At 38.3% G+C, this 27,907-nt stretch overlaps 1 protein-coding gene across 1 annotated transcript in view; it reads left to right on the top strand.

The window, feature by feature from the left end:
• Positions 1-248: 248 nt before the first annotated feature.
• Positions 249-27,907, top strand: part of COL5A1 (collagen type V alpha 1 chain) — a 229,289-nt gene continuing 201,630 nt past the window's right edge. The window contains exons 1-4 of the mRNA XM_044659681.1: positions 249-258; positions 1,209-1,376; positions 11,920-12,133; positions 13,585-13,747. Coding sequence (XP_044515616.1) covers positions 249-258; positions 1,209-1,376; positions 11,920-12,133; positions 13,585-13,747 — 555 coding nt within the window. The remainder of the gene's footprint in view (positions 259-1,208; positions 1,377-11,919; positions 12,134-13,584; positions 13,748-27,907) is intronic.

Raw genomic sequence — 27,907 nt, 5'->3', positions numbered from 1 at the left:
CTGACAAATCTAGTGGCCTTTTTTCAGTTCTCATCCTTCTTGGCCTTTCTGTAGCCTTTGACATTTGATCACCTGCTTTTCACTGGTGCTCTCTTCTCTCTAGGAGTCTGTGACACTACTCTTTCTGACCATTCCTTCTTAGTCAAGAGACTGAGAAGTCTCTTGCATCTTTATCTAGGTCATGCCTATTAACTGTGTGTATCCCACAGGGCTTTGTCCTGAGCTCTCTCCTCTTCTCCTTCTGTACTATGTCTCTTGGTGATTTCATTGGCTCTCATGAATTTAATTATCATCTGTATACTGATGATTCTTAAATCTATTTATTCAGCACTAACCTACTTGCTAACTTCCAGTTTCCCATCTCCAAATGCCTATTAAATATCTTGAATTAGATAACCTGTTGAGATCTTAAATTCAACATGTCTGAAACTGAATTCATTATTCCCCACCCCAAACCCTCCTTTCTACCTAACTTCATTATTACTGTTGAGGGACCCTCATCTTCCCAGTTACCCAGACTTGCAACCAAGGTATCATTCATGATTTCTCACTCTCTTTCTTCTCCCATGTCCAATCTGTTGCCAGGGCAGTTTTACATTAGTAACATATCTCACACAATACTCCCTTCTCTCCTCCGATATTGCCACCACTTCATCATAGACCCTCATCACCACATGCCTGGACTATTTCAGTAGTCTGCTGGTGTGTCTGTCTGCCATTTATCTCTTCCAGTCTTTCCTTAACTATCAAAGAGATCTTCCTAAAGCTTAGGTCTGATGATGTCATCTCCCCACTCTATTAACTCCAGTGGCTCTCTGTCACTTCTAGGTGATTGAATATAAAATTCTTTTTTTTTTTTGGCATTCAAAACCCTTCATAACAACTCTTATCCCCTTTCAGTCATCTTACATCTTATGATCTACCATGTACTGTGTAATCCAATGGCACTAGCTTCCTTGCTGTTCCTCAAAAAATATTCTGCCTTTAGACTCTAGATATTTAAACCTTTTTTATATATAAGCAAAGGGATGTGTTCTGGAGTAAGGAGAGCATGGAGTTCTTTTTTCCAGAGTTGTCCCTTCTGTGTGGCTTATTGATGAGAGAATGGGTGTATTTCTTTTGATGCTGAACTGGTAGTGGATGACTACAATATCATTTCCCATTTGGTTGCTAATTCTTGTCTTTTGTTTCTCTCTTTTTTTTTTCAGCTCAACCAGCAGATCTCTTAAAAGTATTAGATTTTCACAATTTGCCTGATGGGATAACAAAAACAACAGGTTTCTGTGCAAGCAGAAAATCTTCCAAAGGACCAGATGTTGCTTACCGAGTAACAAAGGATGCTCAACTCAGTGCACCCACCAAGCAGCTGTATCCTGGTAAGAAGTCTGTGTTTTTATCCCAGGGATATGGAAGTTATGACCCTCTGGTCTTCAATTATGGAATCATACTGGAAAGCATATATGGAGAAGCGTACATTATTTTCTAGGTAGTCCTTCTGATGGGGACCATTTAATCTAATTGTAATAAAACAAAACTAAGCAGCCCTCACCATGTAATGACAAGGGTGTGAACATCTTTGAGTGGGAGCAGGAGCATTAGCTACATCTGTTCACAGCTCTCTTTTCCAAACAGGTGTAATCTCCAGGTGTATAAAGCCAGGCTCTAAGTGTGAATAGGATATGAGAATTTCTTGGGTGGGTAGGTTAAAAGAGACTTCAGGGTCTTTATAAAGGAAATATAGTCAGAGAAAACCTTAATTAAGGACAATGGCATTAAGAAACACATGAATCAAACATTATGATTACCAGGAAGAGAGAGGCTTTTTAATGAGAATCAATTACCAAGGACCAGACCTCAGCTTTTAATTACATACAAGGAGGCTGAAGAAACTTCAGCAACCAAAACGCCTGAATCCACACTGTCTTAGGACCATTACAGTTCTGCACTTTGTAAAGTTGGATGTCTTTATCTTGACAAGTGTGAACAGACCAGTGATTGATTTCCCCCTCTGGAAATGGGAGGATATATGCAGGGATTTTGCCTTTCCAATTCAAGCAAGGTCTGCCAGGAGCAAGACCTGGGGGACCAAGCCTGGGACCCTCCAGCACTCATTCTCCTAACAGACTAATCTTAGAAAGATAACCAGTTTTGAGCCATTTAGAAAAGAGAAAATACATATTCATGCATTCACCTTCCTCCTTCTGTGACCCTGGATGATTTATTTGACTTTATAATGCATTTAAATAGCCCTTTAAAGTTTGCAAAACACTTTGCATTGCTTATCTCATTTGATTTTTGCAATAGCTATGTAAGGTAGGTGCCATAGATTACCCCATTTTACAGGGGAGGAAACTGAGGCTCTCATATAAGTGACTTGCTTAGGATCATGAAATTAGTAAATGTCTGAGGTGGGATTTATTGCAAGGCTTTCTGATTCCAAACCTAGAATTTTATCCACTAGCCATATTGGCTAGAGACAAAGGTAAGTAATAGAAATGGTATTTTATTTGGTCTGAGGAAGGCCTGTCTTTAATTCACCTTTGACATATTGACTATGTAATCTAGGACAAGTCACTTAATCTCTATGTACCTTCACTGATTACAACTCCCTAGACTTTTTCTAAATCATAGATGTATTGCAGTCTTCTTAGGTGGAAAGAATTCCTATATTAGTGGAATTCCCTACACTGATGAATTCTATTTGTAAATAGAATTGCTTAATACATTCAGCCCCTGGCTTATTATTCAAGACCAGAGATTTTGTTAGTTTAAATTTGTTCCCTCTGATTACAATCACTCTACTAGTTGGATCAACTTGACTTTCAGGAGTTTTCCCCTGGGAGATTTAGTCATTTTTGGGGAGAGTGTCTTTTTATTTTCATGAGACTAGTCTGGTACATTTCACCATTGTCATCTTCCCTTTGCTGAGATAAGGCAAAGTTATCTATAACCATTTAATAGCCAAAAGGCTCTTTAAAAACAAACAAACAAACAAAAACAACCCTTACTTTCCATCTTAGAATCAATACTGTGTATTGGTTCCAAGGCTGAAAAGTATTAAGGGCTGGGTAATGGGATTAAGTGCCTTGTCCAGGGTCACCCAGCTAGGAAGTGTCTGAGTTCAGATTTGAACCCAAGGACCTTCCATCTCTGGTCTGGCTCTCTATCCACTGAACCACATAGCTGCCCCCCAAAGTCTATTTAAGAAGCTACCATTCAAATCCATAATTCACTATATATATATATATATGTATATATATATATCAATTGTTTATAAATATATAAACAAAATATGTACTGAAGTACCCTAATACTTATAGCAGCAATATTGTTGATAGCACACAGAAAAGAATATCAAAGATAGATAAATTTATTTCTTAAAATATTTATTTACTTTAAACTATTTACTTAAAATTTTGAGTTCTTCCCTCCCTCTGGCCTCTCTCCCACCCACTGAGAAGGCAAGCCATATGATATCAATTATACATGTGAAATAATACAGAACATCTTTTCATATTATCCATATCATGCAAAACAAGCAAGGAAAATAAAGTACAAAAACTGTACTTCAATTTGTACTGAGTCGATCACTTCTTTCTCTGGAGGAGCATAGCATTTTTCATTATGAAGTCTTTGAAATTTTCTTGGATCATTATATCTATTAGAGTAGCCAAGTCTTTCACAGTTGAACATCATTACAGTATTTTTGTTACTGTGTGTCTCCTGGTTCTGCTCACTTCACTCTTCATCAGTTCATGTAGGTCTCAATGTTTTTTCTAAAACCACTCCCTTGTCATTAAATATAACACAATAGTACTCCATCACAATCATATGCCACAACTTGTTCAGCCATTCCACAGTTAATGGGCATCCTCTCAATTACTAATTCTTTGGGCTCACAAAAAAGTGGCTATAAATATTTTTGTACATATAGGCATAGATCCTTTTCCTTTGATCTTATTGAAATAATATCTAGTAGCTGGATCAAAGTTTCTCCAGAATGTTTGGATCAATTCATTACTCTGTTATTGATGTTTATTAATATACTTATTTTCCCTTATCGCCTCCACTATTTGTCATTTCTGATGGGTGTGAGGTGGTACTAGAGTTTTAAAATTTTGTCTTTTTCTAATCAATAGTGGTTTAGAGCATTTTTTATTTGAAAACTTTAATTTCTTCTTCTGAAAACTGTTCATATTTTTGACAATTTATCAATTGGGGAATTGCTCTTGTTTTTATAAATTTAACTCAGTTCCCTAAATATTTGAGAAATGAGGCCTTTATCAGAGAAACTTGCTATAAAAGTTTTTGATATTTCTTCATTGTCTAAGGTACTTTTTAGGAAAATGTAGTTAGCCTGATTATCTTTTTTTTTTTTTTTTAAATCCTTACCTTCTGTCTTGGAGCCAATACTGTGTATTGGCTCCAAGGCAGAAGAGTGGTAAGGGTAGGCAATGGGAGTCAAGTGACTTGCCCAGGGTCACACAGCTGGGAAGTGTCTGAGGTCGGATTTGAATCTAGGACTTCCTGTCTCTAGGCCAGGCTTTCAATTCACCTAGCTACCCAGCTGCCCCCAGCCTGATTATCTTTTAATGAGGTCTATTTTTACTTTGGATTTGTTTGAAATGATTGCTACTTCTGCTTTTTTTTTTTTTATCTGACACATAATAGATTCTGCTCTAGCTCTTCATTTTAACTCTGTGTATGTCTTTCTATTTCAAGTGTGTCTCTTTACACAATATATTGTTGGATTCTTATTTCTATTCCATTCTTCTGTCTGCTTCAGTTTTATGGGTTAGCTCATCCCATTCCCATTTACAGTTATGATTACTAATTGTATAATTCTCCATTTTATTTTCTTATATTTATGTTTCTCCCTCTTTTTATCCTTTTCTTTCTTAAAAGTCTTTTTTGCTTATGGAAAATCACTTTAAAGTGTCTTAAAGAAAGTAAGCCACACTCAAAACGAATAATGGGGACACAAGGGATTCCTCTCCCTTTTTATATATAGAGAGATATGCAATAGCCAATATTTCAAACATGTTGAAAAATTTGCTGAATGAAGATTTTGACCACATAAGGTTTTGCAGTCTGTCCTTCAGAAGATGGATTATCCAGTTATTAGAAATACTATTTCATAATAGCAATAAAGTCAGTAACTTAAGAAATACATAGAGGAATACTGCTCACTCATTGTGATCAAAGTTACTCAGTAGTCTCAGGTCTTCCATTGTGAACTGCAGTATCTATCACATACCATCCAAATGTTTTGAGATCTGTATCATGTTGCCTTTCTTTTGTAATGTAATTCTCCCAGAAAAGGAGCAAAACTTCAAGAAATCCAGATGGATTCCTTGGGATTTGGTGATGAGTCTAAATTATGGACTATGAAAAATGCTCATTAATTTAAGAAAGAATATCCTGTGATTCAAACTAGGTCATCAAAATATTACCGAGGAGGAATCCTTAGGAGATCTACTTTAATTACTAGTATAGAATGGTTATATGTAAATGATCAATTGCTAATTACAAATCATTCTTGGTTGCTTGGAAACAGCTTGACTAATAGTCTTTATTATTCCCCCTATAGGGTTTCAGAGAACATATTTTAATGGAGAATTATTATAAGACAACATGGTATTATTTAGTCACTCCAACTGTAGAGAGGAACAATTAAAAAGCAAACATAAATTCTTGGATTCATTCTTTTCCTTTTATAAACTACCATGTAAATATCTCATATTTTGCTTCAAATCTCTATATATGACTCAAATTTATCTTAGAGGCACTTTAAGTAGATCAGATATGACCATTCTAAAAAGAAGGGTCATAATTTAAGCTGGTTCCAAAGTGACTAGTTTTATTAGAGCAATAATAAGATGAAATCAATTCATTTTTCTAAGGGCTATGGATTTGTAGCTGGATTAAATTACAATAAATGCAAAGAAAGTCATGGTGATTTCAGGTTAGCAAAAGGAATGCCAGTGAAATACATGATACCGCTCTGTATCTTGGATCTTGCGGGGTGGGGAGAGAAACAGACAGACAGACAGAAATTGAGAGACATAGAGAGACAGAGAGTGACAGAAACAGAGACAAAGTTACAGAGACTGACAGAGATAGAGACAGTGACAGAAAGAAAGAGAGAGCTTTGCTAAAGTGGTTCATCTCTTAGCACTAAAATCACACCAGCCTTTCCTTCTTGGAGGACCCAGGGCCAATTAAAAGATTGGCACTAAACCTAACATTTGAGATTTGTACCATACAGTTTAACTTAATAAGTTGGTTTGTGATCTATTGCTCACCTCTAAACCAGGTTAGGACCAATTCTGATTCCAATCCTAATTTACTGATTGTGCAAGCATACTCTCAACTATTTCCTTGTTTCTAGGCATTGACACACCAAAACAGGAGCCAAGTCTAGATTTCAAATTGTCCCTAGATAGTTTTAGCTTGCTCAATGGAATCTTTCCCCTGAGGATTACTGTCAGGGGAATGAATGATCAGTACAGTTTTTTTCCTGCATCTAGCAGGGTCATTAACAGGGATCAAATTTAACTTCTTACTGCTTGGTTCCTCCATTATGTTTTCTAATCATGTGATAGTTAAAGCCCAATAATTCAAAATCTGGGCTTATTCTACCAAAGGTCAAATTTGCTTTGAGAACCTATCCTACTTAGATACATTAGTGTATCTGTGGTTTCCTTAGAGGGGACATTCCCTTTGCTTTTGCAGATTGCAATTCTCTCTCTGTGATTCTTATTGATGATTTTCCACAATTCCACCTTTGAACTCAACTTGCTAGAAGTTTTCCCTCTGATTTCTTTAAAATCTGAGACACCAACACTTTACTCTGTGCATTCTTGGCTCGCTCACCTCATTTTAAAGGATATATATATATATGTATATATACATATATACATATATATATGCAGATTATGTCTTTAAAGCGATGTGAGAGCCAATTCATTGTGTGAGCAATTTTGCTGGAAAAATGTCCAAAATATTTTAAGACAATGGATATCAAGAATGAATGAAGTAAATGATCAAACCATGGTATTCCATTCCCCTTCTCTGAAGACTCATGGGGTTTAGTAATCTGCAAAGCATCACATTCCCATCACCCAAAGAGAAAGAATTCTGCTAGCTGGGGAGGAAGTAAGAATGATTGATCTAGAGCATTTAGAAAATCCATTGAAATTCATAGTTGTCTCTTGAGAGGGAAACAAGAGTTTGTTCAAGGATACTGATATTTAGAGCCAATAAATCAGTGAACATTTATTAAATGTCTATTATACCAGGTGTTCTTTCAAGCACTCGAGATCTGGAGACAAAAGTGAAATAGTCTTTGTCATCTAGAACTTACAACACTTATAGTCTTTTAGCAGCACAGAAACAACTAGGCTCAGGTCCTATTTGGCAAGATAATTGGTTAAAATGGGAAGCCACCAAATGATCCATCTCTTGCTAGAGGTTGCACCTTAAGTGAATTCCTCCCTGCCTGGCATATCTTGCTCTAAAACACAGCCTCCCAGGCAATGCCTATCGATGACCTGGTGGAAGCCACTGTCCTACTCCAACTAAATTAAGTTCATATTTCATGCTATTTATCCTGGGTAAATTAATTTGCTAGTTATTACCCTGATGAAATTTTCCTTAAATTAAAAAATGGAGCAGGAATTTGGATTCATAATTTTAATTAGAATGTAAGAGCATTTTCCTTACTAGTACTTAGGAAAAGGGTTTCTTTGAAAAGCAGTTAGGTGGCACAGTGGATAGAGCTAGAATGACAAAGACCTGAGTTCAGATTCTTACTAGTTGTGTGATCCAAGGCAAGTTAATTAACTACTGTCTCCCACATTTCCCTAATCTATAATATAGAGATAATGATAACATCTGCCCCCAAGCATTATTGTGAGGATTAAATGAGATATTATTTGTAAAACACTTTGCAAACCTTAAGTGCTGGATATTACTGTTCTTTTTTTTTTTAACCCTTAACTTCCATCTTAGAAACAATACTGTGTATTATTGGTTCTAAGGCAGAAGGGTGCTAAGTGGTAGGCAATGTATGTTAAGTGACTTGCCCAGGGTCATATAGCTAGGAAGTGTCTGAGGTCAAATTTGAACCCAGGACCTCCTGTCTCTAGGCCTGGTTCTCATTCTACTGAGCCACCCAGTTGCCCCCTATAGCTATTCTTAAAATGCCTTCTCACCTGTCCTTCTGTAGCTCACCTGTGACTCAGAGACATACTTCCTATGCCCTACCTTCCTCTGTGCTTACCCTGTCTTATACTCCAGAATCATATTCCCTTGTTTCCCCTATCAACATTCCATCTCCTTTGTGTCCTGCTTTCATTGACTCATTCATCATCATGAAGGAAATCCAGCTGGCAAACTAATTTGGTCTGAATTTGTTACCCCTTCCATTTGCATTTTAAAAGAGACTGCTTAGAAGCAATGTGTCAAGCTACAAGAATGAATTGATAATGATGAAATTTAAGATGCGATATAGACGGATGGGGAAGATGTTTTGGGATAAGGGAACCATTTCTTGGTACCTCTCAAATGAGCACTATTGATGTGATCCTCACCCTCACCCCCAGCATATTTAAGACTATCTCTTAAACTTTCTACTTTGTCTGTACTAAGATGAGAACTTAACACTGCCTACCCTCAGTCACCCTTGATTAAATCTCCTTTAAGGTCCTCCCATTCCTTGGCAGATATATCAGAGGACTCTTTTCTCCCCTAACCAGCCCTCAAATGAGGAAAGTTGCTTCTGCAGCATTCCTAGCCTCTGGGAGATATTTCAACACCATTTTTCTACAATTCACTTTGAGACAGTGACTAATACTGTCTAGGGGATTAGTTAAGCCTTCAGCATCCCTGGCAAGGTTTGTGGAAACTTGGCCTCAGGTCAAATCTCCAGCTTTTAAGAACTGTGCCAGATGGCATCTTTTTCCTCCACTGAGACCCTCCGTGCCTTCCAAAGAGACCTCACACTTCCCTCGCCTCCCAAATCTGTCATGGATTTTTGGAAAGGATGAAGGCTGTGTGTGAACTGGTGGCTCTGGCTAGGTCCAGGTGCTTTAAGCCTAGACTGCTACCTTGTTCCCTCGAGCTACATGATGAATCAATATATCCAATAACTTTTCTCACTAGTGTAGTATTATTTCATTCAATACGTGTTTATTGGCCACCTACTGTGCGCCTGGAACGCTGAGCAGGTGCTGCAGTCCCATCATTTGGTGAAACTGAGATACTACACAGGGCTTCCTGAGTGATTTAGCTGAATCCCCAGATGAGAGTTATCCCAAAGTGTTATATTTCCCCCACAAAATAAAGTCGGAAGCATATATTTTTAAAAGTACAATCATATTTCCCAGTTGTATAGATGCCATAGATTATAAAATGTACCAGTTAAAATCCCATGCACATGTCAGTGCATAGAATGGACCATTTCTAACAGTGACACTAAATCCATTGTTATTTTGCCAAGAGACAGATTAATGTTAAACATAATTTATCCTTTCGGTTTATTTGAACTGAGCAAATTCGTTACCATGGAGATTTAAAAAACGAGAGAGCGAAAGAAACAGCATTTTAATGAACTGGCAACATATCTAGGCTAGTGGAACTAAGCTGTATATCATATTTGAGAATGTGGGCTCTATAATTTCCCAGCGCCTTTCCTTATCCCAAACAGAAACGTGCCTGGAATTAAAAGGATATAGGAGTGGAATACAAAGTGAAAGGCAGATGAACCCCTTAAAACAAAGAAATGGGAAAAGCAATGACTATAGAGCATAATTGGCTGGGCCGTTGTGAAACATAGGCATTTACTTCAGAAATGTTTGTGGTCTGTCAAATGGCATCCATTTATCATTTAACTCATTTCCTCCCAAATCCATGGTAACTAAAAAGGCTAAATGATGCCTTGTAAAGCCAGGATTCAGAATAAACACTCAAGGAGGCTTCAAAAGAGTGAATAGTTTACTGTGTTTAGATAGAGAGCAGAGAATAGATGCCCCCTCTATATATGGGCCATCTGGGACATCAAGATTATGAGGTTCTAGTCCTCCAACTGATCCTCTTCCTAATGAGACATGTATGTGACTGCTGACATGGTCTCTGAATAACAAGTGTGTTCTTGAGGGGCAGCCCACCACCATTATTAGGAAGGTGATGGCGTCCTAAGTTGAATCCTCAATAAAATCATATTGTCCCTCCTACCTTCTCTTATTGTATGAGCTATACATAGATTTACCCTGTTGATTAAAGCAGGGTTCCTAGAGATCTGGAGTTTAGTGTCTATGGTCATATAACACTGCAATGTTAATTGATCCCCTGGGAATCCAAACTCAAATCTTTGCCTCATTAGCATGGGACCCTAATCAACCAATTATGGGCAGTTTCTCCATGAGGCCAGCCATCTGATGGTCTCGGGCACACTGGTATGGAAGGGCTGAGTGTGTCAACCACAGGAGGTCCTGGGTTCAAATCTCCATTCAGACATTTCCTAGCTATGTGACCTTGACCAAATCACTTAGTCCCCATTGCTTAGCCCTTTCTGTTCTTCTGCCTTAGAACCAATATTTATTGATTCTAAGACATAAGGTAAAGGTTTAAAGAGAAAAATAAAGGAAAATAGAAATGGTGTTTGTGTTTACGGCCATGCTTTTGGGAGACTGATTATGGCCACCCAGGTGTGACATTTTATGTGATTTCTCCTTTTCCTTCCTCGGAATCCCAAGAAGTCATTCATCCTGTGTTAAGTATGACAGTGATATAATTGGTGCTTTTCATGGAACTTGTAATCTCTTGTTCCTCCTTTTTAAATCTTAACAGACTATTGAACTCTCTTGAACTTCTTTTCCTCCCCTTCCCAGCTCTCCACTCTTGCCCCAGTGCACAGAACTAGGTAAGACACTGTCAGATCTGCTATGATACTAAATCAGCAGAGGGCACTAACACATCAGTTGCAATGATGTCCATTGCCAGTTTGCTCCTAACTTTCTTTCCTTGCAGAGTGGGATGAGGTTTTTGTGTCCATCAGGCTCCTCAAGGTGAATTTTTCCTGTGCCTAGAAAACTTCACCATGGCAATTCAGAAAGTCTGTAGTATTGTGGAGGACTAATGTAGTCAAACCAAGGGCACTTGGCCCTTTTTTTTTAAAGTAATGGTTTCCTTATTGCACCTTGTTATAGAGCCCTGTGTACCCCTGGCCAATTCTGATAAGCAGAGGGGACAAAGGCTAATATTTCCAGTCGAGTACGCCTGGATTTTGAAAACTCCTCCCTCACTTCCTTCTGAACCTCAAGCCTTTGAGGAATAGCAATTTGTGTGGCAAATGATGGAATTCAGCCTGAAGATTAACACCAAGAACCCTAAGGTTTCTAGTTAAATGAACTGATTGGTGTGAAGGATGTTGAGAACTCTGGAAGCATACAGACCATAGTCTGAGAAGGATTTCAGGACTAACAAGATATTCTTGGATAATAGTTCAATACTTCCAGAATCTTTGATTTTTATGAGTGAGGGTACCTCCTCCATCACTGGATGATTACCACCTCCAACCCCCTAAATAGCTGATGCTTCTCTCAGTGTGCCTTTATAGAGGCTGTCCCCCTTCCTAGCTGTTCTGATCCAGGCCTTATCTGAAGCTACTCTTCCAATAAAAGTATGCTGGCCTGTATGATGTAATGTAAATTCTGGCATGTCAAATGGGTTATCTTCCATGATGTGAGGTGTGCTGTAGTGCACCCAAGGGCATGCTCTACCCTTCTTGGTTTATAGGAAATCAAGGACATGGTCCATCTTTCTTGGCTCATCAGAAACCAAGGCTACCCTTCTTGGTTCACTGGAAGAATTGACTATTGCAACACTGAAGTCTTGCTTGTTTGTTCTTTGTTCCAGCTTCATCATTTCCTGAGGACTTCTCCATTCTAACCACTGTAAAAGCTAAAAAGGGCAACCAGGCCTTCCTGGTCTCCATTTATAATGAGCAGGGGATCCAGCAAATTGGCCTGGAGATGGGCAGGTCTCCCGTCTTCCTCTATGAGGACCACATGGGAAAACCTGGGCCAGAGGACTATCCACTCTTCAGGGGCATTAACTTATCAGATGGCAAGTAAGTCACATTTAGGATAATCAGAGAGTTCATTTTTTTCCAGCTATAATAATTGGATTAGTGGATTCTACTCAGTAGTTTTTGGGGCATATAATACACATGTATGATAATAGCTCACCTTTATGTTTACAAAGCACTTTCCTCAGAACAATACTGTGAAGTAGGTAAGTGGTACAATAGGTAAGTGGTACAAGTATTATGACCATTTTACAGCACAAGGAAGCTGAGACCCATAGAGGATAAATGACTTACCTGAAGTCACAAAACTATTATGTGTCAATGTTTATTTTTGACCCCAGGTTTTCTTATTACAAATTAGTCATTCTGCCTTGCCATGCTGTCACAGCAAAATGTTCTCTGCTCTTAAACTTAACATATTTGATATGTAACTGTTTACAAATGTGACAGTGTAGTTCTGTGGAATGAACATTAGACGAGGAGGCAGAAGACCTGAATTTAAGTCCCTGTTCTGTTACTCAATGGCTGTGGATATCATGTATAAAATGTGAGGATTGGGTTTGATATTTTCTAGTTCTCTTCCAGAATTCTAAAATTTTGTTATCCTTTAAATATATATCCTAGGAATGTGGCAGTTCAGTTTTTGTAAATTATAGATCAGGTCAGTCATGGTGTTCTTTTAAGTTCTGTAAAGAGATAAAGCTAGAGGACCTTTTGTTCCTAACCATACTTGACCAAGAATTTCTTATACATATAAGGTGACCATTTTTTACCTGAACTGTTAAGTCTGATACTTAGAGGATTAATGATGAAAGAAATTGTTCAACTGCAAGTAGGATGATAACATTATTAATCTACCATCCAAAGGGTTTTGACTTACCCACCAATGAAGGATCATATGTGCAGAAAATGCTGCCCAGTTTGTTAATGATTACAATAGATTTGTCCTCAAAACTAGGCATATTTTCCTTCAATTTCTTAATATCTTGAGGGGTATTTTTTTTTTAGAAATGAGGTTAGAGTATTCTAAACCATTCACACTTTCAGTTGGTCCCCTGTATTAATGATGCATATATTTATGGGAAAGTAACTTCAGATATGTTGTAGAATCATAGAATTTTAGGTTTGGAGTTTGAAGGGAGCTTAGAGGCCCTCAAAAGAGGTTAAGTAATTTTCTCATGATTCAACAGGTAATAAACTAGCAGAGCCAGGATTTGAAATGAGGTTCTCTGACCCCTCATCAACTGCAACGTGCTCCCAGCTAGACTAGGGAAGAGAATGGCTAGAATTTGGGTACAAGTTAGAAAATCTTGCATAGACACTTATGACTACTAGAAATAGTTATGTCTATTTTAAAACACCTATTATTAACACTTTGGAGAGCTCTTTACTCCATGATCCTATAGGTATAGATTAATCATCTCCCTCCCTAAATAGTGCACAGGGAATGCCAACTTAAGTTTAATGAACCTTTGGGTGTTATTTTTTTGCAGGTGGCACCGAATAGCTATTAGTGTTCAAAAGAAAAATGTGACTTTGGTATTGGACTGTAAAAAGAAGACAACCAAGTTCTTGGACCGGAGTGACCACCCCATCATTGATGTCAATGGGATCATTGTATTTGGCACCAGAATTCTGGATGAGGAAGTGTTTGAGGTAAGAGGGAGAGCTAAGGAACAACTAAGTCAGTCACATCTGTGACCTCTTCTGTCTAGTCAGCTTTGACTTGTGGGAACTTGTTGAGGTTTGCCCCCTTGAAGAATGCCTTTCTCAGAATGTTGGTTTGTGTTTTTGTACTACTGCTCATTTACTAAGATTATTTTAGTTTCATTTTCCCTGGGCTACAGAAAAGATGCAATGGCTTAGGTTATCTTAAAACAAGGTATGGTGTTCATATCATAAGAACATCCAGATTCCACATTAATTCAAGATATTAGGAAAATTCTTTACATTGAGTGTGGCTATTACCAGTCTAAGCATTATCAAGTTTATTAAATTTTACCAGTTTACCAAACTTTACCAGTTAACCAAGAGTCTCCTAAAAGAATACTTTTCATTGTGAGGACCTCTTTTTTTGCATAAACTCCCATATGCATTGTACTATTAGTATCCATGGTCTCAGAAGGTAGACAATGATGAAATGCTACTATGAATTAATTAACATTTTAAAATGAATTGGTTTTTATTAATCAGAACAATAATGGCATATTTGAAAACAGTATTACACGTACAAGAAATATTATTCATCTAGTCTATAGGAAAACAATTTTTAAAAATAACCATGCTTCACATCCCTGGGATTTCATAGAACTCTTACAAGACTTCTTTGGTGGTGCAGCAAGGTAGCACGGTGCCAGGCCTAGAGTTGGCAGGACCTGGATTCAAATTTGACTTTAGACACTTCCTAGCTATGTGACTATGGGCAAGTCATAACCCCAATTGACTAACCCTCACCATTCTTCTGCCTTAGTAGCAATACTTAGTATGAATTCTAAGACAGAAGGCAAGAGTTTAAACAAACAAACAAAAGACTTCTATGGCCTCTTGACCCGCTAACCGATTTGTATTTTCCAGAACATGTGTGTGCATATGCATGCATACAAGTGTGTGTTTGTGTGTGTTTGATATGTGTTTGATATGTGTAGGGAGGATTTCAGTGGTGAAGAGGTCTTTCTGTGTGGAGACCCTTTCTATTGATACAGTTTAGCAACTTATCTGTTATTTAGAGTCTCAGCAAGTTGCTTGGGGACTTGTCCCTGGACACATAGAAAGTGTATGTTACCTAGAGATAGCACTTGCATCCAAGTGTCTTGGCTCCAAGACCGGACATTCTCTAACCACTATGTCATGATGTCTCTCCAGAGAACTTCCATCTAAATTGATTAATTAATTCTATTATTATCAATAATATATCATTAATGCTACAAAATGAATGACCTTTCCATTGTGAATGTGGGTCTGCTAATTTCCTTTCAGAAGGGTAAGTATCATTTTGGAAAGAATGTCTGGAATCCCACATAGAGTCAACAGTGGATCTGCTTATTTTTTTAAGAAGTCAGGCATATTCTGGAATTGAAAGAACTCTGGTGTATAGAAATCTGAAAGATCACCAGTTATCAGAAGAGATTGCTATCATTGTAAAAAAAATACCGGCGGTGGATCGCAGACTTTATCCCCTTCCCAACCCATATATTTTAAGGACAAAAGGCAAAAGTGCCACCAAGCTGAACTGCTCTAGTGTTATCTTTGTCGCGAAAGGATGTGAACTGTTTTTTCTTCTGACATCCTGTAGCGCCAGACTGAGATCACACTGGAAGCCCTCTCTTAATAAGCACTGGATGGAACAGCTGCCAGGACAGGCAGACTGCTAATCATTTAACCACTGCTCTTGGATGATCTAGTGTCTGAGATGGGGTTACCAGCAATCCAAGCATCCTCAGCAGTGAGTCATATTGCATTCGGCTGGAACTGGGCTTGTGGAGGCTTTGTTGCGTCTTTGTGAATGGATACTGGTGATCTGATCTGCAAAGGCTACACTTAGCTGCCCACTGTGCAGGAGGAATAATATGTGTGCACATTCTGTTTCTATTTAATTGGTAACAATATCCATCCCCTTGTGGGGAATGTCGCTGAATCAGCCGGAGGACATTAGACATACAAGTAGAACTCCATTTCAGGTATTCTCATCTTCAGCTAAAGCAATCTCTTTTTGTTTTCCTTGCCCTTAAAATAGCTCACCGAGCAGTGTTCCAGGCAGGTTTCCGTAGTTTCTAGCCTTACAACCCAAATGTGGGCAGACTTGAAACCTGTTTGAAACAAATGTGGAAACCTCTTTAGGTGGAAATAGTTGTAGAAGTGTGAGGTGGTGGTGGTTTGTTTGGGATGTGGGCGTGCCATAGGGGGATGATGGGTGAGTTGGTTGAATCAGAGGAATGTCAGTGGTTTGGCCCCTGCTTGTAGCTCATCTGCCATGGGGGTAGGGCAGGTATTCTCAGATCCTGCAGGCTTCGCTCTCTCGTGCACGTTGCTGGGGCACACCCATTGCACACGCTTCTGAAAGTATTGGCCCCACTGCCGTAGTGAAGATGTTAGCCAGTATGGACATGCCCTTGTCAAAAAGAAGATTGGGTAGGTTACAGAACCCCAGCCCAAGTCTTGGAATGCAGAACTAGTACAGATTTAGACTAGATCAATGTGATGGAGCCACATTTGCCAGACCAATGTCACTGCTTATTCATAGCACCCATGTTGGAGATGATTGTGAAAAGTCATATCTTAAGGCAGGTGAGAAAGCTCGAGAAAATCAAGTAATCTATTAATATGAAATCATACTTGAAGAGCTTGATTACCTTGCTGATTTTCTAATGGTTGGAGAGTGCTATTTTTTTTAATTTTAATTTTATTAAAAATATTTTTTCCATGTTTACTTGATTCATTTTCTTTCCCTCACCTCTTCCTTCTCCCCTCCCAGAGCCGATAAGCAATTCCACTGGGTTGTACAAATGTTATCACTTGATACCCATTTCCATATCATTCATTTTTACCATAGAACCAAAAGCTCAAATTAGATATCCATATAAACAAGTGATAAGTGATAAGTCGTAAGTTTTCCTTTTGTGTTTCTGGGAGTGCTATTTTTGAGGATATGTAACTGAAAAATTAGAATGACCAGACAGTTAATTTGTATTCAATTAAGGCTTCAGAAAGCAATAATCCATTCATCTTATTGCCCATCTTCCTTCTCTCATCTCCCACCAAAGCAGTTTCTTGTGAATTTCACTTTAGAATTAGAAGCAGAAATAAAAGACAGATTGTGAAAACTTTTTTTCTTTCGTTTTGTCTCTGGTGGCTGGAAGAAAAAGACCAGGAGTCTGTTTAAAGTGAGGTATTCCCAGTAAACTGTTATTTTCAGGTGCAGACTCCAGAACACTAAGAACAGAGCAGCAGCTCATTGCTACAGTGGAACCTGGAAAGAACAATTTTTATAAACCACAAATTCTTACTGGTATGTTTGAGGTGTTTTCTCTAGTGATGAAGTTTCCTGGCTGTTAGAATTCAGCATTGGAAAACTGGAACCGTCTCCTTAATGAAGAGAGGTGGAATGTGATGAAACCATTAACGGCCTTGTATGATCTTTTCAGCAAAAAAAAAAAATAAATAAAAATGTGCTGAGGCTGAGGGAATTGGTTTCGTAGATCTTTCCTAATTCCTTGGGCTTCCTTCTTGTTAAACAAGACTGGATTTTACTTTTGACATTTAAGAGAATTTCTCTCATACAAGGCTGAATGTTGACTTCTCAGGGATGCAGTGTTACATGGTAGATACTGTAATGGGCTTGGAATCAGAAAGCCTTGGGTTCAAATCCTGTCTTATATACTAGCTGTGTGATTTTGGCCAACTCACTTAAATTTCTAGGCCTTAGTTTTCTCATGTGTAAAATGAGAAAGTTGGATTCAATAGCCCCCAAGTTTGCTTTCAGCTCTAAATCTATGAGCCTGTGATTCTAGAGGGGATTCTTGTTCAGATAGGGCACTGGGTTGGATGACCTCTGAGGTTCTTCCTACATCTGCATTTTCCAAACTGGGGCTTCAAGGAAAGATTTTAAAAGGGAAAACTTAGTGAAATCTTAAAATATTTCTTTAGCCACTATATGCTTCTCGTAGAAGGATGGCTTCTCCTCATTAAAATTTAATTAGTTCCTGGACTATGTGGAACTTTCTATGAGGGTTGAGGGACTTTGGCCACATTTGATAGCAGGCCAACTTTTTGGCTTGTCACGTACTGGCTGAGTGTTGTGCAACATGATTGTCTTCTAATGGGGATTACCAAATATTAGAATATATAAGCCTCACAGAAGCACTTTTTGCATATCAGGAAAAAGCCATTAAGGGGTGGGGGACTTTTCCTGGATAAAGAGAAACACTTTCCCCCATGGACCTGAATATCTCAGGCAGCCTGAGCCAATAGTTTCATTGATACCAGACTTTGTGTCTTAAGGTTTTGAGTTTTTAAGAGGAACTTCAGTTGTCAATTGATTGAATATTTATTGGTAAATCAATAAACAGCCATATTCTAGGCGTTGTGCACTGGTGAAACAAAAGAGGCAAAAGATAGTCCCTGCCCTCATGAAGCTTATGATCTAATGGAGGAGATAACATACAAAAAATAGATACAAAACAAATTACATATAAAATAAATAGGAAATAATTACTGAGAAAATGCCCTGGAATTAAAAGGAGTTGAGGAAAACTTCCTATAGAAGGTAAGATTTTATTTTATTTTATAAACCCTATCTTCCATCTTAGAATCAATACTGTGTATTGGTTCCAAGGTAGAAGAGCGATAAGGGGGTTAAGTGACTTGCCCAGGGTCACACAGCTAGGAAGTATCTGAGGCCATATTTGAACCCAGGACCTCCCATCTTTAGGCCTGGCTCTCAATCCACTGAGCTACCCGGTTGCCCATAGAAGGTGAGATTTTAATTGGGATTTAAAGGAAGCTAAGGGGATCAGTAATTGGAGTGGAGGAAAGAAGGCATTCCAAAAATGGGGGAGGTATCAGAGAAATGCCTTGAACCAAGAGATGGAGTGTCTTGATCATGGACTAGGCAGGAGGCTACCTGTGGGGGGGGGAGTAAGGTATGAGGAGACTGAAAGAAGGGATTTGCTTACGAAGGACTTGGAATGCCAGACAGAGCATTTTGCATTTGCTCCTGCAGGTGTTAGGGAGCAGTTGGAATTTACTCAGTGGTGTATGTGTGATGGGGATGCAGTGAGGGTGACATGATCAAGCTTTAGGAAAATCACTTTAGTGGCAGAATGGAGGATGGATAGGAGTGAACAAGGCAGTCTTTGATGAAACAATATCTTCTGTTGGCGTCCTTCTCCTCAGTATTGGGATCTTGTTCCCCGGCTGCCCCAAGGATCTAGTTCATGTCCGTTTCCCATTTGGCTTTGCTTTATAATCAGTGTTTCATTTGAAGGAGATTTAATAAAATAATCCTCATTAAGGTGTTAATTCATAAAATAAGTCTTAATAGGTTAACCATCTCAGAAGTATTCCCATTTTAACAGGAGAATTATGAAAGTTAAAAAATAAAAATGAATAAGGGAAACCTAACCTTTCCTGATCAAAATGAGTGATTCTTCAATGATAAAAATTTGAGCACTTGGACCAGCCAATGGAGAAAGTATTTTGGAGTTTGGAGTGTTTTCACCACTCTAAATCCTATCCTATAGGTAGCTATAATGCTGACCTCATTTTGTGCATCAGTAACACTGGCCTCCTCTGGCTGGCTGCTACGTCATTCATTCATTCATTTTGTCAACATACAGTTATCACCTACGTGTAGGTACTTGGAGCTGCTTTTGCTGGTTGTGAGGAGAGATCCAACTTCTACTCTCAAAATGCCTATGACCCAGTAGAGTTATAGGATAAGAATAGTGATAATAGTAATAATAACTAACACATATATTCCATTTTAAATTTACAAAGTACTTTAAACATTATTTCATCACTCTTCATAATAACCTTTTGAAGTAGATGCTAATTTTATATCCATTTTACAGATGAGGAAACTGAGCCTAAGAAAAGTTAAAGGACTTGCCCAGGGTAACACAGTAACTATTTCAGATCTTCCTGATTCCAAGTAAAGTATCCACAATGCTATTTAGTTACCTCTAATATATAATTTATGTTAATATGGGCAATTTCATGGGGGAGATACAGTCAAAAGTGAGGTTGGTGAGGTCTGAGAGGGAAGATCATTACCAACCAAGAGGGATCAGAGTTCCTCAAGGAAAAAGATGGTATTTGAATTGAGATTTCAAAGACAGGTAGCAACTGAGCAGATAAAGAAGGGGAAAGAGTTGATTCATAAGATTTAGAGCTGTGAAAGACCTTCAAAGTCATCTAGTCTGGCTTTCTAATTTTGTTTTTTTTTACCTTCCATCTTGGAGTCAATACTGTGTATTGGCTTCAAGGCAGAAGAGTGGTAAGGGCTAGGCAATGGGGGTCAAGTGACTTGCCCAGGGTCACACAGCTGGGAAGTGTCTGAGGCCAGATTTGAACCTAGGACCTCCTGTCTCTAGGCCTGACTCTCAATCCACTGAGCTACCCAACTGTCCCCCCCATCCCCCGGCTCTCTAATTTTTGAAGCTAATAAGAGATGGAGGTGCAGGGCTCATTCAAGACTGCACAGATTGCAGGAGCAGAATTGGGGTTCAAACCTGGGCCCTCTGTTTCTACAACCAGTGCTTATACCATTATATTCCACTGTTGGTCTTTGCATTGCCTTGTCTGTTTTCTAGGCATAAGAAATAGCATTAACAGAGCATAGAAGGAGAAAGGTACATAAAATCTTTTTACAGAATGGAGTTGTCCTATTTGGCCAGAGTTTGTAGTTTGTGAAGGGGATTAAAATGGGGATAGCCTAGGACAACAAGGAAGCACTAAATCAAATGAAATAATGTGCTTTATAAATTTTATTATTTTCAGTTGATAGAAGATCCTAAATGCTAGGCAAAGAGTGAATCATCTCAGTTTTCCTGCAGAAAGATCCTTCTGTTTATACCGTATAAATTTTGTATTACATACAAATATTGTCAATAATTGTATTACAAGCAATTATTTATATGTCCCTCCCACTAGATATATCTTCCTTGAGTAAGGAAAGGACTAGAGGGAAGGAGAGAATTTGGAGCTGAAAGTAAAATAAAATTGAATTAAAAGAAGAATGTGTATACATATATTATGTAATTTTCATTTTAAAAACCCCTTATTTTCTGTCTTAGAATCCATACTAAGTATCTGTTCCAAGACAGAAGAGTGGTAAAGGCTAGGCAGGCAGGATTAAATGACTTGCCCAGGCAGGCCAGATTTGAACTCAAGATCTCCTGTCTCTAGGCCTAGCTCTCTATCCACTGAGCCACCTAGCAGCCCTCTATTTTTTCTTTAAATTCAATTTTATTTAAAATGATCAAAGCCACAAATACCCATATATAAAATAAAACATATGTGAGTGACACTTAACTATATACATAAGGATCTCTATGATCACATATTGACTTAGAAAAATCACATGTTAATATTATCCATGTTTTATTGTATTTTTATTTATTTTGGTAAATATTTCCCTATTATATTTTAATCCTGTTCAGTCAGCACTCAGAAGTGTTACAAGTCACATGCTTGATACTTCTATTCTGAAAAGTATGTATGTATTTAATTTAATGCAATTCTTTTTGTATATAGTATACACTCAGTTCAGAATTTTATCAAATTCTGATGGTAATAAACTCCCTAGCCATTGTGGGTTTGAGGTATGTGATGTGGGGCAGGAATATGAAACTTGCTACCCACAAAATACTGATGGTGGTAGAACCAGATTCGAATATAATTGGGAAATGTCTAACAAAATACAAAATAGATTTTCCTCCTTTGTTGTTTTCTAAAACAGTATGTGGCCCCATGGCATCTGTTTTGTCTTTGATAACCACTGGACTTAGGAGAGTGCCTCTCTCTGGCCTACCACTAGTCTCAGGATCAGCCCTTTAGTCCCTATAGGGTCAGAAGGATGCTAATAGGGTCTGATGGAGGGAAAGTCTTGATCCCATCAAAAGTTTAGACATAGGGTCTTTGGGGGTTGTCTTATTGGAAACACTGAGGTGGTAACCTGGACAAAATATAATAGCCTGGCACATAGGAAAGGGAGGGGAAGAAACACCCCAAGTTAGGTGATTGTTTTCCCATTCCCTATCCCCACTGGCAAATATGATTGGTGACTATTCAGGGCCACAGTTACCAGTAGACCAAAGTTCTTTCTCATGCAGTTGCCTATTTTAATAGAAAATCAGCTGTTGGGTAACAGAATTAGAAAACTTATCCTCATTTCGATTCATATTCTTTTGTCCTTTATGTAGAAAAATTTGAGAAGTGCTGAGACAGATTCCACTAAATTTCTCCCCAAATAATTCCATCATTATAGAATCATTCTTTTGAATTCTGAAGGCTTCAGAAATCTCTGGACAGGGTAATTAATACCTGAAGCCATTGTCACTGGTGTATTTAACAGATTTTTTAACCTCAACTGGGAGTATATTCTAGAGGAAAGGCATCCAGGAGGGAGCTGGCACCAGAGGGATATAGAAGAGAGGAGCTTGGAGGGCACCAAATTGGAACTTTTTTTCTATTTTAGTTTTTTCAAGGGCCACTTCTGCCCCTGAGTAACTCTTTCAACTCTGGTTAAAGTAGAAACCAGTTGATTTCCACAGGCCCTATTGCTTTAGTGTATAGACAGTGCCATGGCCTAATATTTATAGGGAAATGGAATCATACACATGTGTATTACACACATGCATATACACATATGTATATGTATATATTACATGTGCATTGTGGTATGTATACATACTACAATACTGCACAACATACACATGTAGGATATTTAAGCATATATAGTATATAACCTGTGTATATGGAGAAATGGAACCATATACATTTACATGTATACACATATGTGTGCATGTGTGATGTCTAAGTGTGTGCGCTGTACATGTGATGTACGTATATGTATAGGATAAATGTATCTGCATAGACTGCATAGATTACAATATGTGTGTATATACACATACTTGTATGTTTAAATATATATGAGCAGTTCTTTTACTACTGCACTTTTATCATGATATTCTGTTGTTAATCTTAATACATTATACTGCTTGTCTTTCAAATGTAGTACCACCCTGCCCGTGTATGTGTATACATCTGTATCTATGTCTGTCTGTCTGTCTTTCTGTCTGTATATCTGCTGATATATCTGTCTCTCTTTCTCTATATCCACCAGCTATCCCTGTCTGTATCTGCACCTACATCTACATCCACATTCATATTTATATCCATGTAGTAAGAATACAAAAATACCCAGAGTGGAAGTATCTCTCCAAGGCACATAGAGCTCTCTGTCTTCTCTCTGATGCACAGGACTCTTGGGTTGAGGAAGTGCATGGCACTCCCACTAGTGAAGTCAAGACCAGCCCCCGTGAAGCCTGGGACAGAAAGCCCAAACTATGCATTAAATGGCAGAACCAGATAGGGAGAATTGACTCTGATTTGGCTTGCTTATTGGGTCCTCATTGGATAATAAGGTCATGGACTTTTAGGACCAGTCCAGGATTCAACACATTTAATCCAACTCAGTAACCATTTACTAAGAGTCTACTATGTCGAGAAGCCTATGCTAAGCAGTTCTTGACCTTCTGGAAATCACAATTTGCTTCACCAAAAAAATATAATACAAAATCATATGTAAGTCAGGAAGGGGAAAAAGCAAAGTGAGTTTTTGTAAGGTTTGAGGAGTGAAAGCTCATTACCAATATGGCGGTGGCATGGGTCATGGAGTAGGTATCCTGTCAATTTGACTTCAACATATAGACTCCACAGGAGGGAAGTGTGGGGAAGGTAGAGATAGGAGTGGGTTGTTATCCCAAGCATTTTACTAAACACAACAAACCAAGTTATGGAGGAACAGAGGAAAATAGAGGGCATTTGTAGAATGGAGTAGGTTTGGCTAGAATTTAGAGTAGTGTGAGATAAAACTATCAAGGTTAGGAGGTACATGATTGTGGAGGACTTGATTGGCAGTTAACAGAATTTGGACTTTTCTCAATAGGCTGTAGGGAATGTGACATGATTAGCTTTATAAATAAGGAAGACTAGTTAAGCTAATATAGTCTATTAAGGATGGATTCCAAAGGCTGAGAGAGGACCTATTAGGAACTTACTGAAAAAGTCTAGGTGAGTGGTGATGAGGACCTGTTCTTGGGGTGCTGGAAATGGGAAAGAAGGGGGGGCAAATAAAACCGAAGCTCTGGAGGAGGATTCAATCAATAAACATTTATTAAGCACCTATTATGTGCCAGGCACTGTGCTAAGTGCTGAATATTTCAAAAAACAGCAAAAGACAATCTCTGCCCTCAAGGAGCGAACAATCTAGTGGAGGAGCTTAGAGTCTAATGGAGGAATTTATGATCAAATTAATAAGAAGTCTTGGTAATTAGAGGTATATGAAAGATAAAGGAAGAATTAAAACAATAAATTCTTGAATATTGGACTCTGAGTTAATAATCTAGCTTGGTGGTGCCACTGACAAAAGTGGAAAATTTAAAAGAAGAGGTTGAGTTTCAGATTTTGATGATATAGCTAGGCAGAGATATCACATAGCTAGAAAACAGTAGGGCTGGAGGAGATTATTATGTGGAAAGTACTAAGCTCATATGAATAAAGTTAAGAGTAATGACTTTCTCAAGCTGACCTTCCAAAAACACAGAAGGAACTGATCTTGGCCTTCCCAAAGGCTTCTCCATAGGTTTCTCCAATTATCCAACAGTATAATGTGAGATTTTCCTTTCCCATCTTGCCAAACAAAGTTGTGGTTGATTTAAGAATGTTTGCTTCCCCTAGGTAGTTGGGAGATATAAAGGAGGTATGATATAGTGGAAAGAAGACTACATTTGGAATATGAAAATGATTTCTAAGCTTGGTACTTGTGTGACCTTGGGTGAGATACTTCTCTCCTCTGAGCCTCAGTTTCACTAAATGTAGAAGCAAAAAGCATTTGAAATAATGATCTCTAAGTTTTCTTTAACTTTTGAATGGAAACTTCTCATTAAAATGTAAGCTCTTGGCTTATAGGAATTCATTGTATTTGGATCTCTAGTATCTAGTACAGTGACTAGCACATAGTAGGTGCTTAAGAAATATGGATTAGGGCAGCTATTTCAGTGGATGGAGAACCAGGCCTGGAAAGGGGAGGTGTTGGGTTCATATTTGACTATAGGCACTTCTTAGTAAATGTGACCCTGGATAAGTCATTTAAATCCCTAGCCTAGCCCTTATTTCTCTTCTGCTTTGACTTGATAATTGATATTGATTCTAAGACAGAAGGTAAAAAAAAAAAGAAATATTGATTGACTAGTTTATTATTTAATGTAAGAACACCCAGACTGGCATATTTCTGAATGACTTTAGCTAAAGGCTGAAGATGGCCCCTTGGAAGCCAAAGTCAGAGAGCTGGACATCAAGGCAAAAGATGACTCTCTTCTACTGATATAGAAAGGAGCATGGAGTCACCTATTTGGTTTGCTCTTTTATGAGGATAGGGAAGAATGGAAGGGTAAATTAAGACATGGGCCGTAGAGGGAGTACAGTTTGGGTGAGGTGGAGCCAGTAAGTTTCTGGGCCAGGAGCCAAATCTGCTTTTAAGCTGTTGAATGTTTCAAGGAGTAACAAGACCAAACAAACGATAAACTAAGGTTTCTCAGCACAAGTCTAGTGTCCTGCAGGAAATATAATGGCATCCAATTGAAATAACGGTCTACTCTTATGTCTTCTCTCATTTTAAACATTTGAAAAAATGAAGTGGCTGTGGTAATCACAGCTTCCCTTTTTCCACTGCCCTGACTTTTCCATTGACATATTCTTTCCTGGAATTTCCCTTCCCCAGGATGGGATTTGGGGAGGGGAGTAAATTGCTGAAGAAGCAATTTCTGGCTAATCTGCTCTGATGAACTTGAATTTCCTTTCATCCATGTAGAAGTCCTTTTGGAACAGAAGCAGGCTTGTTCCAGGACACTTTAAAACCATTGTCTAAAAAGAGTTAGAGTTCTCTCTGGTGTGTGTGTGTGTGTGTGTGTGTGTGTGTGTGAGAGAGAGAGAGAGAGAGAGAGAGAGAGAGAGAGAGAGAGAGAGAGAGAGAGAGAGAGAGAGAGAGAGAGATAGCAGTATTGCAGAAAGAAAACTGAATTTGGAGTCCAAGGACTTGAATTCAAATCCAACCTCTGATACTTATATTGCCCTATGTCACTTCAGGTAAGGCATTTACCCCTCTAAGCCTCAGTTTTCTTTTCTGTAAAATTTTCTAAGGATATTGAAGCCCAAAGAAGCAATATGCCTCACCTAAGTAATAAATAGTAGAGCCAATCCAAGTCTTATGATACCAAATGCAGTGTTTTTCCATTACACTATGTTACCTTTCTTCTTCTAACTGTCCAGGTAAAGTCTAGAGACTTGTGAACTACATAATATTTAAGGTTATTACCTACTCTAAAACCTATGGCTTAATACACATGTTATATTTTAGTATAGGATAGAGTATGTATTTAGTATAGAGTATAGCATGTTACTTTATATTATATCATATTATGCCATAAATATACACATGAGACATATTGAAGCAGTGAAGTAGCACAGCAGATAAAACCCTGGGCTTGAATTCAGGAAGACCCAAGTTCACGTGCCACCTTAGACATTTACTAGCTTGTGTGATCCTGGGCAAATCATTTAACTTTACTCAGCATAGTTTCCTCTTGTGTAAAATGAGGAGTTTGAACTCTGACTACTAAGGTCTGTTTTGATTCTAAATCTATAATCTTATAATGTGCATTTGTAAATACAAATACTAATATGAATGTGTATTTATATATACATTCTATACTCCCACATACATGCATACATATATACAGACACACACACACACACACACACACACACAAGTGTGTAGGTATTATCTTTTCTTTTCAAAGAAGACCAAGTGCCATCACTATGTACAATTGTGTCCTACTGTGGCTGATCAGACCAATATGAGCTCTGAGCTTTTATGTACCACAGTATGGGAATAAAGATCATTTGGGGAAAAGGAATTACTTTTCTTTATGAGAAAAAAATAACCTTTCAATTGAGTGTTTGTTTACTATGCCTTTGTCAGCTTCTATATAGTGTTATACATTTGACTAACCTAAATTTCTCTGTCAATATGAACCACAGACACATGCAGAACTCTTTTCACTACCTTGGAAAACTGCTGAAAGGAGAGAATGAATTTATAGGGCTGGCAGCCTGGATAGCTCACTGTGCCAATTCTGATTTCACCTCCTTTGCTGCCGAGCCTTTAGGAGCAAGCGTGAGGAGACCACATTACAGCCCCATGTCTATAATATGGCATGGGGTGATGGAAAATGAAACACATGGAGCCAACACCTCTCTTGACTCTTTTATTAAAGATGTCTCTGCGCCCCTTAAATCTCCCATGAATTTATGGCTTTAATAGGCAGTTTTTTCCTTTTCCTGGATCCATGATTGTTTTTTTTAAAGCAGCCTTGCTGGTAGGATCGGCATATTTGGAACATAAGGAGTGGTTTGCTTGGGGTTCAGTTCCTCTGGAATCATGGCCCTGTCTCGAATGTCTGCCACCATGTTCAAGTCTGTTGTTGGAAGATTAATGGTGAGGTTTTCTGCCCTCTTCCAAACAGTGCTATCCATCTACATAAAACCAAAACATAAGATATTGGCTTGGCTTTAATGTGCAGGATCACCTTACTGCCCTGTTTCCCAGGGAAAAGAACTTAAGTTGTCAGCATAAAGTGCCCTTCCTTGCCAGAAGCACTGGAAAGACCTTTGCAGGCTGTTTGGGCAGAGTTAGGATCCGTTCCTCTGAGGCTGGAAACAGAAGCAGTGTGACATATTGGAAAGAATGCTGAACTTGGCATCAGAGGGCTTGAGTTTGAATCCTGACTGCCACTGCCTTGGTGACCAGAGGCAAACCATTTAATTCATCTAGATTTTAGTTTTCTTATCTGTAAAATAAATAGATGAGGCCAGATGACTTTTAAATCAATCACAGAACAAATATTTATTAAGTACCTACTACTATATGTCAGACATTGTGCTAGATGTTGGGAATACAAAGACAAAAGAGAAAAATAAACAAACAAACAAACCCTGTACTCAAGGAGTAGACTGTTTAGCTAAAATAGCATGAAT

Source organism: Gracilinanus agilis, chromosome 2 (genome assembly GCF_016433145.1).
Source record: "Gracilinanus agilis isolate LMUSP501 chromosome 2, AgileGrace, whole genome shotgun sequence".
Classification (NCBI taxonomy): Eukaryota; Metazoa; Chordata; class Mammalia; order Didelphimorphia; family Didelphidae; genus Gracilinanus; species Gracilinanus agilis.
This window is presented reverse-complemented; position numbering and strand designations above follow the sequence as displayed.